Below are 18278 nucleotides of genomic sequence, written 5' to 3'. Positions count from 1 at the left end.
TTTTCTAAGAAGCCAGAAAACAAGCCAGTTTTTACACTGACACTTTCTCACTATAAAATACCTCCCTTCTTTCTGTGGTCTGTCTGTGGGCTAACTGCACAGCCTGGCGCCAGCCATCAGGAGGAAATCGTGAGCTGCAGTCAGCCTGCCTGACCTTGAATCCCAACGCTACTTAACTAGCTGTGTGTTCTTGGGCAAAGCTAGCTTAACTTTGCTGTGCCTCACTTTCCTTCCCCACAGGGGCAATAATACTGTTTCATTAAGGGTACTTGAAGATTCAATGAGACTTTGTATGTGAAGCGCTTAACACGATGGATGCCCAGCCCACACTCAGGAATCGTTAGCTGTCAGGGTTCAAGGCCAGTCTGGGAAGCATACCTGGACCTTGTGAAACGAAAAGTTTGCGTATCTATCACTGTGGGCATCTAGCTCCACCTCCTTTCTTCACATTGGTGTCTTCTCACTGCACATGATCTTCGGAGGCAGCCAGCCCACGGTCTAGAGAATGCACGTGCTGCCACAGCGCCCCTGCCGGCCTCCCCAGGAAAGAGGCTCTGCCCAGGCCACTGTGTACCGCGAATAATAAACCCTCAGAACCTTTACCCAAACTGCCACTGTCACAAAAGAACTCCACACACACTCAGCCTTACAGAGATTTTTATTTAAGACCCAGTCATGCATACTAAAATTACATGTTTTCACCATTTTGACTTAGAAAATGCACTAGAAAAATAAACTTTTCATCAAAACAAACACTGAAGTAGATGTGTCCACCACCACGTGTCCCTATACTTGAAGCCAAACTGAATTTCAGTTTGAAGCGAGGAATGCGACCGGTGGCCAAAACAGTGCCCCAATCTGGTCACAAAATTAGTCCACCTCTCACCCTTTCAGAGTGGTGTCAGAGGCTCTTGGCCCCAGAGAATTTTCAAGTATTTCACCTGTAACGGGTTCCCACCTGATATACCAAGAGGCCGAGGCATAGCCACAAGAATCCCAATGCCAGCTACTTAACTGCCCAACTAAACACGGCGCCCTGTGAAATGAAAGGAAAAGCAGCTAATTGGCAAAGAGGAGAAAAAGTCACGAGCATCTCCATCCACAAATCACCCTGGGCCTTCCCATGGAGCAAGCTCTATAGAGGAAGAATATTTATTGTTGTTTAATACTTGTATCTGATGTTGTTTAATACTTGTATTTCAAGCAAACCATTTCTGAGTCGGGAGAGCAGAAGGGAATTTACTTGAGATTAACAAAACTCACAGATCCCAATACCGAAAAGGATGACCAGAACTGACATCTTTCCTGAACAGTCAATATGTTTCCGTTTGCTATCTCCACACCTCTCATGCCATGGGACAGCCATACTTAACATCATTACCTTAGCGAACATTTTACTTCCTAAATGAAAGAAGAGGTGTCAAAGGAACACCTTAAAATGCGGTGCTACCCAAATGAAAAAGCAATCCCGTGACCGATCTGAGAATCAGATGGCATTTAAAGCAGCTGCCCACCCAGGAAAAATTCTGAAAGGCTCAATTATCTCATAGGAATTCCGGGAAAATCTCTCTTTATTACCCTGGCTCTATTTCTGGCAAAAATGTAGTATCTTGCGAACTGAAGTGTTTGTAAACCTCTAAGGACAGGCGGCTCCTTGTGAAAGCGGGATGAAGTGCTAGGGAGCTGAAGCCACCTTTGCCAAGAGCAAATAAACTCAAGAGGGAAAGCCAGGGGTGCACTTATGGCTATTTCTGTAGATTTCTTCCAGTCTCTGGCTGTGAAGGTAGAACAGGATTCCAGGAAGAGGCACAATTTTCCAGAATTCTGTGTAGAAGAGAGGAAGAACACGCCCCCCCCCACCAAATTTCTCAAGCTTACAGATTCATTCAGACCTAAATTTCCTAAAGAATCACCCAGATGCAGGGAAAAAAAGAACAAAGCCTCTCATGCCAGGAACAGAGGGTCCAGAGCTCTGAGTGTAGACCCCCTTTATCATATGATTCAGGGATGTTTGGTGGCTGATCTGAGGCCACGTGGCAAAGTGAAGCTGGAACTCAGGTCTCCTGGCTTACTATTCCTTTCCCTTACCTATGCCATGCTACCTGGAATTGCGGGAAAAGTTCATTTTCGGGTGTTTGTGAAATGGATCAGAACTTTTCCCTGAAGGAGAACACTCGCAGTTCTCCAGGTGTTCAACTACTTGCTCCATCACTGTGCCCTCACTGCTGAGTGAAGCTCCCAGCGTGCTCCTGTGGTCATTCCCCTGCCCTGCCTGGGGCAACTTCACACAGACGCCTGGTGAAGCCATGTGGAGACCACCGTGTTCTCCACCCAGGGAGGTCCTGGTTTCACAGCTTGGTTCAAACCTCCTGAGGTGCCAAAACCATTTGATCTCTCTGGAGCCAACATAAAACACAGCAGCTCCAGAAGGTAGATAACCCTTGGCTCTGACTCCTTTCAGAAGCTGAATGAAACAGCTCCCTGATCCAACTGGGAAGGCCTGGGAAAAGGGCAACATCCTTCCTGGTCTTTGAGAAATTTCTCTAGGTGAGCTTGGTCATCCCTATGTTAAGACATGTAGACAAAGGCAATTGGCCAGCAATGCAATGCACAGTTTAAACCTTGGAAACTTGAACGATTCACGTCTAACCTTTTTGTTTTGTTTTTTAATCACTCTGTCCTCTTTGGGACCTAAGAAAGCCTCCAACCAACTCTCCCATCCAGGCAGGTGAGTTCTGAACCCTCTACTGTAGCCATCCCACTTGTCCTATTTAGACCTTTCCAGCAATGCTGGTCACACTCTCATTGTCAGATGGGACTACAGGCAGCCAGGGGTATGCATTTTGACATTTCCCTCTCAGCCAGGTCCCTAGAACATCCAGGGTTAGCATCTATGGTGAAAAGAATTCTCCCTAGAACTGGCACTAATGAGGTAAGTCATTTCCACCAACAACATCTCCAGACATTTTTAAAAGTGCTAGAGAGACGAACAGCTTATTAACACCTGACTGGCCTTTGAATTTCAGAGGACTGTTCTAATCCTAACTGAGCCATCCACCTTGCCTGCTGCTCTAACAAATGCACGGAGAAGGTACACACACAACGCGTGGTACTTGTCACTTTTTTTTTTTGGTCATACCACGCAGCATATGGGATCTTAGGTCCCCGACCAGGGATCAAACCATGCCCCCTGCACTGGAAGCGCAGAGTCTTAACCACTGGACCGCCAGAGAAGGGGAAGTCCCACTTGTCACTTTTTAACACCACCATTTGCATGGAATGAATATGAAGGGAAATAGGTCAAAAGCTGTCAGATGAACCACTTAAATCTGATGTGTGGGCTAGGGCTAAATTCTTGACAGAAAGGGTCTAAAGTGCTGAAAAGCATTCAGTCTGGCCGAACACGAGAGAGAGAAACTCAAGTGGGCTGGGGTGGCAGGGATGAGGGTGGAGGTCCCAGAATAACTTGCCCTTGCGTTCATTTCCAGAAGCCAAAATCTAAGAATCCCAAGGAAGTTAACCATTCACCATTGCCAGGTTTAAAATATACCCCCGAGTCTCAGGAATAGAAGGAATTCATCCAAGATTCTGGGCATCTCACCTGCCCTCACAAAGGCCATCCTTTTCAAGTTTAACCCTCACCATGAAAAGAAAATGGAGATTGCTCAGTCCACTGTTTCTTTAAAGGCAGGGCCAAAAAATGATGCATCCCCCTTGGAAAGGCCCAGGCGTACTACGAAAAACAGGATCCAACAGCTGGTATCTAGAGAGTCCTCTTTCTAGGCAGAAAACCGACGTCTAACGTTCAATCAATCACTAAACCAAATCCCAGAACCTTGGTAGTAGCCAAAAGGGCCCTCAGGATCACTTCATTCAGCCTCATTTTACAGATGAGAAAGCTGAGGCCCAGGTCTCTTAATTCTTAGGCCAGAATTCTTTTATTTTATTTTATTTTTAAAAATAAATTTATTTATTTATTTATGACTGCGTTGGGTCTTCGTTGCTGCACGTGGGCTTTCTCTAATTGTGGCGAGCGGGGGCTACTCTTCGTTGCGGTGCACGGGCTTCTCATTGCGGTGGCTTCTCGTTGCAGAGCACGGGCTCTAGGCGCATGTGCTTCAGTAGTTGTGGCTCGCGGGGTCTTGAGCGCAGGCTCAGTAGCTGTGGCGCACCGGCTTAGTTGCTCTGCGGCATGTGGGATCTTCCCAGACCAGGGCTCGAACCCGTGTCCCCTGCATTGGCAGGCGGATTCTTAACCACTGCACCACCAGGGAAGCCCCCAGAATTCTTTTAGCTACACAGGCCTGGCATCCAGTCTTTTAGGTTGGGTAATATCACGTACATGTAGGATCATGTATGATTCCACTGAGAACCAGGCCTAAGGCTTTATGGGTTTGGGAAAACTTTTTCTATTGCAAGATGCAACCCACGAATCCCAGAGGTACGTGAGGTCCCTGGCTCCCGAATTTGATCAGGAGGTGCTGCTTCGGTCTGGGTGCTTGCATGATTCAGTGAAGGTGCTTTCCAGACCCAGTGATGGACTAACACTTGAAGTTTCTTGATGAACACAGAGGTCTGCAGTTAGCTTCATGTGAAGAACACAAACTCCCATTGTCTCACGTGTGGCCACTTTGCAGCCTTGGTCAAACTGTTTCATAGGTGTGTGCTGACCGGCCAATCAGGTTGTTTTCTCTTAGAACGTGGGATCAGAGTGACTTTGGTCCTGATTTTTCTTGCTTTGAGCTGTGTCAAAACCAGATACGGCTTCAGATGAAGGGCTGCACACTGGGATTCCAAACGTTTGGAATAGCTGGGAGAGCTTTCTCCATGTCTTCCATAGGAGTCATTCAAGTAACCAAAGCCTCACCCCGCGGCGTACCTCAGAGCCCTACAGGCTTTTCCTCCACGCTGCAGTTCCGTTACAAGGAGCAAGACAATCCATGGCACCTCAAATTCTCCTTGGACCTCTCCAAAGAAAGAAGAAAAGGTTTTAAAGATGGTGACATTCACAGGGGACTGGCTAGTAGCAGGAGTACAGCTGTGATTTCACAGCCCGCATGGAGTCATCACACGGTGCCTCTGAGCTCAGCCCCTTGGGCGGCAAGGCCTGGCCCAGGATGCTGTCGCAGGGAGGGCCAGGTTGGCAGAACTCCCTCACAAAGTCCTCCTCCGAGGCCAGCAGCGCCGCGTTCCAGGCAGTGATGTCCAGCTCTCCCGCCGTGCCCCCATACTCCTTGGGGAGAATGTTTCTTGGAAGGTTTGAATGGAGAGAGTTCAGGTCAGACCCATGAAGGAAAAACTACAGAGGATGAAAGGAAAGCACACATGTCCTTAGGTTAACCAGTAACTCAGGAGGTGCTCAAACAAATATCTGTTGAATGAATAAAGGAACAGTTGATGCCAACTCTACCCAGTTCCTCGAAAAGCTTGAGGATCCTTAATCCTCTTTTCCTTATACCCCATATCCTGTTGGCTGGTAAGGGGTATAAGGAAATGCATCCGGAATTCTAGCCCTTCCCTGCCACCCTAATGGTACCAGGCCACCATCCCTTCTCACCTGGATTCCTACAACAGCTTCCTCACTCGTCTCTGTGTTCACACCCTTGTCCCACCACAATCTAAGCACTTTTCAACATGCGTCGGATCAAGTCACTCCTCTAATATGTACAAGCTTCCCGTGTTCCCACGTCACGCAGACTAAAAGCCGGACTCCCTATGATGGCCCACACCACCTGGCCCCTGTTACCCCTCTGCCTCCCACTCCTACCACCTGCCCCTGCTGCTCCCCCAGGCCACTCCCATCTCAGGGTCCCCCAGATCACCGTAAGGTTCACTCCCTCATTGCTTTCAAGTCTTTGCTCAAACGCCAGCTTTCAGTGACACCACTTCTAACTACCCCATTGAATACTACAACCCCTTCCCCACTTCCAGCACCCGCTGTCCCCGTTCTCTGCTTTATTTTATTTTTCTCCATAGCACTTAGCACATCCTTATCCTAGATAGCATATGTAATCCATTGTCTGTGTCTCTATAATGAGAGGGATTTGGGGGGCAGAGATTTTGGTCTGTTTTGTTCATCGAGAACATACTTGCACAGAGTAGTTGATCAAAACATATTTTTGAGTGAATGAACAAACATACGAAGGACCAAGTGAACAAGATTGTAGGCCACCAGTAAGGCCATTTCACAGATGTAAAAGACCTCTTCCAAAGGCTGCTTTGGTAAAAGCAGGTTCCAAACCGGAGCTCCAGGAACCAACATGGGTTCAAACCCAGGTAGGGAGGCCACTAAATCAGAGGCTCTCAAACCTAACCATGTATCAGAATCACCTAAGGAGACTTTAAAAGCATAGATTCCTGGGCTCCATCCCTGAACTGATGAGTTAAAATCTTCAGGGAAAGGGCCTGGGAATCTGGATCTGGATTTTAAGTTCCCTCACTTACACACGTCAGATTCTCTATATGTTTCCTCTTTGAAAAAGAGAACAAAATTCAAGAATATTTGAGTGACCAGAACCATGTTCCCAGGCCTAGGAAAGAAGGAGAAAAATACCACCCACCACATTTCAATCGTGATCCTGGGAAAAGTTAAAAGAGAAGTGGCTCTTCCGGGTCAGAGAGGAAGACTGTCTTTGAAAGTGACATCTATCCTTTCTTAAATAAGAATTAAACTAAAAACTCACAGATCTCATAAACCTTGAATTACTCCACAAACTACAAGCAAGACCACAAATTAGGTAAGTGGAAAGGCTTAAATAGCATTTTTAAAGCCCAAGGAGTTGTAGTAAGAAATTGCCGGGCTTCCCTGCTGGTGCAGTGAGAATCCGCCCCGGGCTTCCCTGCTGGTGCAGTGGTTAAGAATCCGCCTGCCAATGCAGGGGACATGGGTTCGAGCCCTGGTCCGGGAAGATCCCACATGCTGTGGAGCAACTAAGCCCGTGTGCCACAACTACTGAGCCCGCGTGCCACAACTACTGAGCCCGCGTGCCACAACTACTGAAGCCCGTGCTCCTCAACAAGAGAAGCCACCGCAATGAGGAGCCTGCGCACAGCAACGAAGACCCAACGCAGCCAAAAATAAATAAACGAATTTATTAAAAAAAAAAAAGAAAGAAATTGCCATGACTCTTTTTAACTACCTGCCCAGTGACTACCCTTTGCCATGTCCTCTTACACATAAAACACAATGTTGGTTCACAATGCCCAGGCCAGGATATTAAACAGTCTAAATGATCACAGAGCAGGGATGTTCCTACGATAACAATCCTGGTTCTGCTTTCTCCACTGGCAAATATTATATTCTCATTAATTTCATCTCCCCCTCACAGAAAGGAGTGTTCATTTATTTTATCTGTAACCTTGCACTTTCCAAATTAGTAGTCCCAGGGCAAGAATAATATGCTAAGTTTACTGTCATCACAATAAATTTATAGATGTCACAAAAAAGGCAGCATTTAAAAAAAATTGAAGTATCTTAAGTCGATAGGATCATCACTTACTCTGTTTGCTATTTTCTCCTTCAGAAACGGTTTTATGATGGCAAAAATGCCTTTAAATATTCGAGGTTCGTTCACTACATAGACTGCTTTTATCCGAATGGGGAAACCATCCTGTGGGGGAAGGGAAGGGGGTGTTAGAACCTGTGGAGCATCTGGAAACTGTCCATTACCACAGCCTGGGAACTTTTTTTGGTCCCCCAGATCATCATACAGGACTAGAAAACCACAGATCCAAATGCACTATCCTTACACTTGAATCTGCAAAGAAGAGTGGAAGCTAAGGAAAGCCAAAGTATTGTCTCAAAGCCAGGATTCACATTTCTGATAATGACCAGAGGTGACATTTAAAGGCTTACATAATCAGCCTGGTGTGCAGTAGTGGCTCAAACACACCACTGAGGAGAATCGTGGTGTTGCTGAACCTCCAGAGCTCATGGGAGACAGCACCCCACGGGCTGGGTCAGAACAAAGCTCCAACCTGCCAGAGCTGGGAGGCACAGGCCAGGCTACATCCTGAAGGTCTCGGTTTCCTTTCAACAAGGAAAGATAATTCTTGCCTTGTCTATCTCAGAGGATTCCTTGAAGGACTGAATGGGTTATAAAGACTGTAAGTGTGCTTTGCAGCAACGAGGATATACTGCACAGCCCAGGGAATTACAGCCATTATTTTGTAATAACTTTTAACGGAGTATAATCTATAAAAATACTGGATCATTACGCTGTACACCTTAAACTAACATAATATTGTAAATCAAATATACTTCAATTTTTAAAAAAAGTGCTTTGCATGTGCAAACCATTTCACACACTACTGGTGTGTAAGGAACTTTATGGTTCCCAGAGACTTGAGTTCTGAAACACAGAACATGAGGTGTGAAAGCATCTGACCAAAACAGCCCAACAGGGCTCCCAATGCCCAGGTCCCACAGAGAGGAGGAGAGGTTCCATCACTTCAGCAGAAACCTTCTCAGTTTCGTTTGTTGAGAATTTCTCTGCCTTCTGTACAAAAAAAAAAAAAAAAGCAGAACGCATTTCTCTGTTTTTTGGACTCTTGCCCTAAAGCTGATCTTGCCTAGAAACTACTGGAGAACCTGATGAGAATGAGTGGTGAACTGGACTTTTACGTTTCTTCCCATAATGCTTTTCTATTGTTCTGACTGTGGAGAGGAGGTGGGGTTTGTGTATCAGGTGGAATTAGAGGTAAGTGGACAGGGCCCTGGGGAAACCAAATAGCCACAGGACAGGCACACAACACACAGGGGCCATACCTGAAGGATGCCAATCACCTTTTTGGCTATAAAAGGGCCAAAATGAGATGCCTTTGATAAGCTCACTCCTTTGTAGTCTGCAAGAATTACAATTCCATTCACCTGGGTTTCTTCAGACTGAATGAGTTTTTCTAATGTCAGGTATATGGCTCGGATGTTTTCGGTAATTGGATAGTTGCTTGGGATCCATCTGTCTAAGGTCATAAGAGATGGACAGTATGTTACAGAAATGAACACAAACAAGTAATCAGACAGGCTATGATTTATCTCCTTCCTAAAACTATTGTTTAAAAATGGAAAAGACAGAATTCTACTGGCATGACTATTTAGATCTCTAGGTGGTAGCTGATGTTTCTTAACTCCAAACATAGCAGCACATTCTGAAATGGAAATGCAATTGAGTGGTGAGGATGAAATAGTGAGTTCTGAAGTCAGACACATGCGGGGGTTTGAATCTTACTAGTTGTGTGACCTTGGGCAAGTTACCTTCTCACCATGGGCCTACATATTATCCCATACACAGAAGAGGATAACAATACTGGCTTCATGGACATCTGCACCTTCTGCCATCACAAGCCCCCTTATCTTCATGAGACCACCCTGATTTTCCTTGGGGAACTACCCCTTCCCATGCTAGCCATACAGTTTGGGTAAACGGACTTCACTCCTGGGTCCAGAGCTGGGCTTGGCCAATACGGGTATTATAACCTCCTGGCCACAAGCATGTGATCCAAGCCAGGTCAAGCAGAACCATGGGGGCACAATTCTGGGACCTTGGCCCTTTGGAAAGAGAAGATCTCTCTTCTTTCTTGTAGTGGTGAGGCTGGGAGCCTGAGACTCAGGGACCCCATGAGGCAAGAGCTGGTCTGAGAATGAAGCCCAGACTGAGGACAGCAGAGGTAGAGATGGCCTTCCAATGCTGTTGTCTGAGCAAATCCCCTTTCCAGGCTGGATGCTCCTTTAATGTTCCCCATATGATCGAGGAGTCTTTCTCTCTTTGGGGAAAAGATGAAAATGACAACTTTTGAGTGTTAACCACTATTCTCAAGAAAATCCCACTAACATCTCGGTGTCTCTTTCTTACAAAGGTGAAACTCCACAGGGGGACTTCCCTGGTGGCGCCGTGTTTAAGACTCTGCGCTCCTAATGCAGGGGGCCCAGGTTCAATCCTTTGTCAGGGAACTAGATCCCACACGCATGCCGCAACTAAGAGTTCACATGCCACAACTAAGACCCAGTGCAACCAAATAAATAAATAAATAAATATTAAAAGAAGAAAAAAACTCCGCAGGATTGCCACCAGTGGGATTTGTGATACGTGCAAAATTCCTATGAAAAAACCTTTGTCCAAAAATTATGTCAGCTTGTTGTTTGATGTTGCTGCCAATTGAACCTGCTTCTATATAACTGGCTATCATCCTTTGCAATCACATATGTCTCAAAAGAGCTTATAAAAAGGCAAAGCCAATACCTAGCTAAGAACAAAATCTGTATCTGCCTCCTGCTAAAATGTTGAGTCAGTGGGGAGGGATCCAGATCTGCTGCAGACATATGGGGAAAACGATCCATCACACGAGCAAAGAGTTCAAATCACACAAGCAGAGGGGTGAAACCAGTGTGGTAATATCTGACTGTTTTCGTATATTCGTATGAGGTGAGCACAGACGAGGAACAGAAACTCTCGTTGACTGGTTTCCAGGTTTCTTGGTGCCCTGACATCTCCACCGCATTGCTTATTTTAAAATGAACGCCCCTCATTTTGGAAAGCACCGAAAACGGCAGGTAAAGCAGTTAACACTGTGCCTGGTACACAGTAACGGCTCACGAGAATGTGGTTTAGTCTACCAAAAGGGTTTGGTAAAGGACTAAAGGAAGTGGTAACGTGTGGCCTGCAGGCAGAGGAAGGTGCCCTGCCACTTCCACTCGCATCAGTTTCCAGAGGCATGTGTATGCATGAGCAGAAAGGGCAGCCAGCAGGTTCTCATGTTCCCAGCGTGCTTCGGAAGAAGAACACAGCAATCTTACTTTCACATTTTTTTTGTCAGTTCTGCTCTGATGGACAATGTTGAGGTTGGGGGCAGAGTGGAGAACTCTCCAGAGTTTATAATGCATTTGGTGTCAGGGAAGAGAAGAGGACGAAGAATCAGAAGGCTTGAGTTCTAGGACCCCTCGGTCGTTGTGTCAACCAAAAAAATGTTCCCACGCATTTCTAAATGCTTTTGGGCAGGGGGAGATGCCTCCATTGAAAACTACTGTGCCAAAGAAATGTCAGGTGTCCCGATTACCATCATGCAGTGCTGAGATCTGAAAGTGAATCTAAAGTGAATACTTTCAAGGGCTTAACAAAGCAGAGGGAGGGGGGAGAGGACAGAGGAGGCACGTGGTAGGCAGATACCTTTCCAGGCATCTGCCCAGCCCAGACCCTTTCACTGATATCTGTATCTCGCGTGCTCACTAAGGAGTGAAAGGGTGGGAGCTGAGGGGGGGGTGTCCTGGCAGCCCCACTTGTACATGATGACCAGGGTGTCCTTCTCAGCCCACCAGATTCCCAACCCTAGAAATCTGGAATTTGCATTGAAAGAACTTAGTTGGGTGGCCAGGGAAACCTGGGAGCTGAGGGGTGCACAGAGGGAGCAGAAGCCAGTCCACGGACAGAAGTGTGAAGAAGATGTGTGAAGGGCATCAGAGATGTGGTCCAGAGAGACACACAGACTGACAGTCAGAAGCAGAGACAGGGAGAATGGCAGGCTTACTTCCTGATGGGGGAATGAATTGGATTCTGGGTCTTGGCTCCTGGGCCTGGCAAGAGCCGTGTTCCTTCAGATCTCTGGTGCTGTGCTTCCATCTCCTTGGACTAAATCCTCTCTTTTGTCTTAAGCCGGTAGAGCAGGGTTTTGTTCTCTTGAGATCAAAAGAGCCTTGACTGGGACTTCCCTGGTGGCTCAGTGGATAAGACTCCATGCTCCCAATGCAGGGGGCCTGGGTTCGATCCCTGGTCAGGGAACTAGAGCCCACATTCATGACACAAATAAGAGTTTGCATGCCACAACTAAGGAGCCTGCGCCGCAATTAAGACCTGGTGCAACCAAATAAATATATATACGTGTGTGTGTGTGTGTGTGTGTGTGTGTGTGTGTGTGTGTGTAAGAGCCCTGACTAAGGCAAGGAGGGGACAAAAGGGAATAAGAAAGAGAGAGAGGGTGCTGAGCAGATGCATCCCAAGCTGTACCCACGCCCTGCCCCCAGAGACGGTGAGGGTGGTACCTGGACGGAGGCAGAGGATGTGGCAGCCCCTGGGGTCGGTGTGGGGCAGTACAGTGAGGAATCCGGAAGCCAGGACCTCTTTCAAGGCCGAGGGCCGCAGGTTGTTGAAGACTTCAGGCCAGCTTCTCCGGCAGCTGTGGTAGTTGATCAGGAGCTGGAGGGCCCGGTCGTAGTCAAACTTGCGGGCTCGGAGGAAGCGCAGCAGGAAGGCGTCCTCGAGGGAGGTGCTCAGGTTCGGGCACTCCTTGCGCACCATGTCCCGGAGGGCCTGGACATCGCGGAGCCTCCATTCTGGCTTCTCCTGCAGTTCCTCCCTGGCTTTGGCCACCAGGTCCTCAGTCAGCGAGCACACATAGCCGGTGGGTGCGGGGGGTGGCGGCAGCTCACTTTCCGAAAGTGAGGCCGCGGAAGGGCTGGTTCTCAGAGAGTCACTTTCTTCTGACATTAGCTCCCAGGATCCCTGCAAAAACAGAAGCCCTGCGTGATGTGGAGAAAGCCCAGCACCGCTCATTCCAAATCAGAGAGCAGCACGAGGGAGGGGGGCAGAGACGTTTTTTGTCAAGCCAAGAACCTCAGAGAAGTGGTTCTTGACTGGAGGAGTATCTGAACCATGTGTCCAAGCCCAACCCCAGACGGCATGAAAGAAGAATCTCTGCAGAGGCACCCAGGCAGCCAGAGCAGGATGCACACACCCCTCATCAAACACACTGGCCTTGCTCACAGAGGCATGAACAGGTGCTCAACCTGACTTGTAATTAAAGAAATGCAAACTAAAACACCTTTGAAATTCAGATTAGCAAAAATGCAAAACAGGTACTCTGATATGCTTGCTGTTGGCGGGAGAATAAATTGACATAGCCTCTTTAGGGTAGTTTGTCAATATCTACAAAGATTTCAAACCACATACCCTTACAAGTATCATATGATATCACTTGTATGTGGAATCTAAAAAAGTGATACAGATGAACTTATTTACAAAACAGAAATAGACTCACAGACAGAAAACAAACTTATGGTTACCAAAGGGGGAAGAGGGGGAGGGATAAATTAGGAATTTGGGATTAACAGATACACACTACTGTTTAATAATATAGATAAACAACAAGGACCTACACAGGGAACTATATTCAGTATCTTATAATACCCTGTTAATGGAAAAGAATCTGAAAAAGAATAGATATATATGTATAACTGAATCACTTTGCTGTACACCTGAAACATTGTAAATCAACTATAATTCAGTTAACAAAAACACAAAAAACAACACATACCCTTTGGCCCAGCATTCCATTTGTAGGACATGTATGTGTGTGCAAAATATGCACACCAGGATGATTGTTACAAGTATTGATTATAATGGCAAAAGACTGAAAATACTACCTACATCACCCAGTTGGAGACTGGTTAAATAACATTACCATATGAGTGGAATACTATTCAGTCGTGAAAAGGAATTAGGCAGATCTTTATGAATTGACACGTGAAGGAAAAAGAAATCAGTTGCAGAAAAGTGTGAAAAAAAGACCTGCATTTAAAGGAGACCATAAACAAGATGAAAAGACAACCCTCAGAATGGGAGAAAGTATTTGCAAATGAAGCAATGGACAAGGGATTAATCTCCAAAATATACAAACAGCTCATGCAGCTCAATATCAAAAGAACAAACAACCCAATCAAAAAATGGGCAGAAGACCTAAATAGACATTTCTCCAAAGATGACATACAGATGGCGAAGAGGCACATGAGAAGATGCTCAACATCACTAATCACTAGAGAAATGCAAATCAAAGCTACAATGAGGTATCACCTCACACCAGTCAGAATGGCCATCATCAAAAAATCCACAAAAAACAATAAATGCTGGAGAGGGTGTGGAGAAAAGGGAACCCTCTTGCACTGTTGGTGGGAATGTAAATTGATACAGCCACTACGGAGAACAGTATGGAGGTTCCTTAAAAAACCTAAAAATAGAATTACCATATGACCCAGCAATCCCACTGTTGGGTACATACCCTGAGAAAACCATAATTCAAAAAGGCACCTGCACCCCAGTGTTCATTGCAGCATTACTTACAATAGCCAGGTCATGGAAGCAACCTAAATGCCCATCAACAAATGAATGGATAAAGGAGATGTGGTACATATATACAATGGAATATCACTCAGCCATAAAAAGGAACGAAATTGGGTCGTTTGTAGAGACGCGGATGGACCTAGAGACTGTCATACAGAGAGAAGTAAGTCAGAAAGAGAAAAACAAGTGTCATTTATTAATGCATATATGTGGAATCTAGAAATATGGCACAGATGAACCTGTTTGCAAGGCAGAAACAGCGACACAGACATAGAGAACAAACATATGGACACCAAGGGGGAAAAGGGGGGATGGGATGAATTGGAATACTGGGATTGACATATATACCCTAATATGCATAAAACAGATAACTAATGAGAACCTGCTGTATAGCACAGGGAACTCTACTCAATGCCCTGTGGTGACCTAAATGGGAAGGAAATCCAAATAAGAGGGGATATATGTATACATATAGCTGATTCACTTCACTGTACAGCAGAAACTAACAAAACATTGTAAAGCAACTATACCCCAATTAAAAAAAAAAAGACTTGCATTTACATTTTTAAAATATATGCATATATACTTGTGAATGCACCTAAAATTTCTGGAAGGAAGTACAAGAAAACTATTAACCATGGTTCCCTCTAGGGAACAGAACTAGACACTGGACATTTAAGGAGAGAGAAAGAGACTCTTTACTGTACTGTTAAATTTTTTACAATATCCACATGTGACTTAGCATGGTGGCTGTGAAACTGATCAGATCTCCTGTCGGGGTGGAGCATAACTGATGGGTGTCACCAGCTGCTGTCCCTCCGGATCCACCATCCAGTGGTCTCACACTTTCCACAGGCTGTCCCTGGCCAATGACTGAGTGAATCGTAGGACTCCTTGAACAGGCAACTTTATCTCAAGGACTCCCTATCAGCCTGGCCGAATCTTTTGTGGAACCACAGTGCAGTCCAAGACTTCCTGCCCAAACCTCCTGCACAAGGACTGGCCTCAAATCACTATCAGAAGCTCTCCCTGATTTCTCCAGTTCCCCTCCCTTTTATGTGTTGCTGCCATTAAATTTCTTGCATGTCTAATCTCATCCTAGTGTCTGCTTCTTGGAAGGTCTGAACTAACACACCTATTAAAGGAAAAAACAAAACAAACAAAATAACACAGCTGCCTTAGATATTTCAGGAATAAGGTTGCAGCAGGGCTGCCCAGTTCCAAAGTCCAAGCTCTTGTCCATGGGCTGTCACTGGTCTCCCACTCGGAACTCAACAAGGAAGGCAGGAACCATCTTGGGGTCTCTGCACATAGCAGGTCTCCCCCCAGGCCACGGGAGCCACAGTGACCAGGTCACCCCCTCGAAATTTTAGGTCTGCACACTCTGTTCCTTGTGTTCTAACCTCCAACCTCACCCAGCTTCTTTCACTTCCTCCCAAAGGTGGTTTTCTTATCCTCTGCACATCCTGTTTCCTCTGACTAGCATGCTCATCCTCCAGTGCTTCTGACCAATACCAATTCACCCTTCCCTGCCCATTAGATGCCACTTCATTTACTCAACAAATATTGAGCACTTGGTAGGTACCAGGCCCTCGTCCAGGCACTGGGGGCAACTACTAGAAGAGAATAAGTGCTATGGAGAGAAATAAAAGAGGCAAGGGGGTTGCAAGTACCCGGGGATAGGGCTTGCAATTTTAAGTAGGGTGATCAGGGAAGTCCTCACCCAAGTGATATGTGTGAGAAGATGAAGATGAGGGAGCAAGCCATTCTGGGGGAAGAAAAAGTACAAAGCCCCAGGCAGGACCATGCCTGGCTTTTTCAAGGAACAGGGAGGAGGCCAGTATGGCAAGAGCCAAATGCGCAAGGTGAATATTGGCAGATGAATTTAGAGAGGAACTGGGGACCCAGTTGGTACGGGGCTTTTGTAGGCCAGTAAGAGCGTTAGTTACTCTCACTTCAGTGGGAGTCAAGGAGGGTTTTGAGTAGACTGACATGATCGGATTTAGATTTCAAAAAGATCACTGGGCTATCTTGAGAATGGACTGTAAGAGGATGAGAACAGAGGCAAAGAGACCATTTAGAGGCTACTGCGATAATCCAGGTGAGGGATGATGGTGCTTAAAGCGGGAAGCCTTCTCTGACTCTGAGCCAGGTTAGGAGCTCCCCTCACCCCTGCAGGAGCTCTTCCGCATAGCGCTTCTCTGTTGCAACTGTAGGCAATTTGTGCACAACATCCACATTTGTCTTGTTCATCACCTTAAACCCACCCAGCACTTAACAGAGTGTCAGACACATAGTCTGTGCTCCATAAATATTTGTTGAATGAGTTTAATCTTCTTGGCGGGAGGTATGCTGAGTGAGGAATAGATCAACAATCATGGTTCACAGGACCCACCCTGGGCTCTGTTTTCCTGGCAGTCACCAACAGATGCCTGTAATCCCAATCGAGTAATTAGCCAGAAGACAGACTGTAGCATCCACGGACTACAGGCCTAGCCTCAAAGTCCCTCTCCAGCCTGTCTCCCACCTTTCCCCCTCTCAATGCACATTAAACGTCAGCCAAAGCAAACTAATGACCCACCATTTTTGGAACACCTCAGGCATTTCTGATACCTCTGCCTGGAATATCCTTGCCTCATTTGTTCTCAACCAGACCACTCATCACCTTCCAGGCCCAGCTTCAATGTCACCTCCTCTACGAAGCCTTCCTTGACTCCCCCAGGTTGACTCTCTCCCGTTTTCCACAGCACTGGGTTCCTACTTCTCTTTCAGAAAATGCAGGCCAGTGTCTTGTGTGTTTACCTGAAACTCCTCCAAGCCAGTTTTACCCATCCATTCACTTATCAAAGAATTACTGATCACCTGTGGCAGGCACTGTGCTTACAGGTGCTGGGCACACAACAACAAACAATATAATTCTTTGCCTTATGAAATTTAACTCATAGTGGAATGATGAAAAGAGATAATATGTACTTGAGCATTTTACCATGTATCAAGTACTGTGATAAGCACTTTACATCCATCTCTTGTTTAATCTTCACAATATTTGGTGAGAGCGCTAATGCTGTTCCTATTTTACAAAGGGGAAAACTGCCCACTAGAATGTAAATTCCACGGGAGCAGACAACTTGCCTGCCGCGTTCACTGCTATCCCCAGTGCCTGGCCCATGATGGTACTCTGTAAATACTAGCGGATGATGTGAGGTTAAGGGCCCAAGGGTACACACCTAGTGAGGCAGAGCAAGGATGTATCTAGCCCCACACTGGGCTCTACGCTGCACCTACAGCTTCCTGTTTAATCTCCAGGGCCTTGGCAGTATCAAGCACAGAGCAGGACCCAGTCACAGTCTGGTAAATGAATTAATGGGTGGGCATACAGATGGGTGCAAACACCGTTTGTTAGGGTCAAGCCGGGAATCTTCCCCACCTGGAGCCTATGATTTTTCGAGCATCACCTTCCTTCCCGTCCTACCCCAAGAAGAGGTCAGGGGGCTTCCCTGGTGGCGCAGTGCTTGAGAGTCCGCCTGCCGATGCAGGGGACGCGGGTTCGTGCCCCGTTTCGGGAGGATCCCACGTGCCGCGGAGCGGCTGGGCCCGTGAGCCATGGCCGCTGGGCCTGCGCGTCCGGAGCCTGTGCTCCGCAAATGGGAGAGGCCACGACAGTGAGAGGCCCGCATAACGCAAGAAAAACAAAACAAAAAAAAAACCAAAAAACAAAAAACAAAAAAAAAAGAAGAGGTCAGGAATCACCGTTCCTGAAGCCCCAGAGACCCCACATCCCGTCGACAGCCTTCCGAGGCCCCCACTTCCGGCTGTCACCCCTTCCCCAGGTGTCCCAATTTCCTGGGGTCTCTCTCTACTCGGATGCCCCACTTCCGGTCGTCCCTCCCTCTCAAGGGTCCCTCTCCCTGGCCCCCGGGGCACACCGGCTCGCGGGCACTCACCGGCCCGGCTACGGGGCGGAGCGCGGGTCAATCGGCGGCAGGAGCCTCGTCCGGCAGCGCGCACAAAACCGACCCGCACTCCCCACCCGGCCGGCCCGGCCGCGCGCGCCGGAAGTGACGTACACAGAGCGTTTGAAGGCGGGGCACCGCCCGCGAGTGCGCATGTGCGACATCTCCTCGAAGTGCCGGCCTTCGGTACCCACCTGGCGGCCGGGGTGGCGCGGTGGGA

At 47.1% G+C, this 18278-nt stretch overlaps 1 protein-coding gene across 3 annotated transcripts; it reads right to left on the bottom strand.

The window, feature by feature from the left end:
* Positions 1–5020: 5020 nt before the first annotated feature.
* Positions 5021–18114, bottom strand: TTPAL (alpha tocopherol transfer protein like). 3 transcript variants are annotated; one of them, XM_007464772.1, is made up of 5 exons: positions 18050–18114; positions 12032–12491; positions 8768–8961; positions 7500–7610; positions 5021–5299 (listed from the first exon to the last, which is right to left on the bottom strand). In XM_007464772.1, exons 2-5 carry the CDS (start codon positions 12474–12476, stop codon positions 5021–5023), a joined length of 1029 nt encoding a protein of 342 aa, XP_007464834.1. In that variant the 5' UTR covers positions 12477–12491; positions 18050–18114. The 3 variants fall into 3 exon arrangements, with proteins under 3 accessions (XP_007464834.1, XP_007464833.1, XP_007464835.1); XM_007464771.1 differs by lacking the exon at positions 18050–18114 and having other exon boundaries at positions 12032–12542; XM_007464773.1 differs by lacking the exon at positions 18050–18114 and having other exon boundaries at positions 8870–8961; positions 12032–12476.
* Positions 18115–18278: the final 164 nt, after the last annotated feature.

This window comes from Lipotes vexillifer, unplaced genomic scaffold (genome assembly GCF_000442215.2).
Source record: "Lipotes vexillifer unplaced genomic scaffold, Lipotes_vexillifer_v1.1 scaffold53, whole genome shotgun sequence".
NCBI classification, from domain to species: domain Eukaryota; kingdom Metazoa; phylum Chordata; class Mammalia; order Artiodactyla; family Lipotidae; genus Lipotes; species Lipotes vexillifer.
Note: the sequence above shows the minus strand (reverse complement) of the source record. Positions and strands in the feature narration are given on the sequence as shown.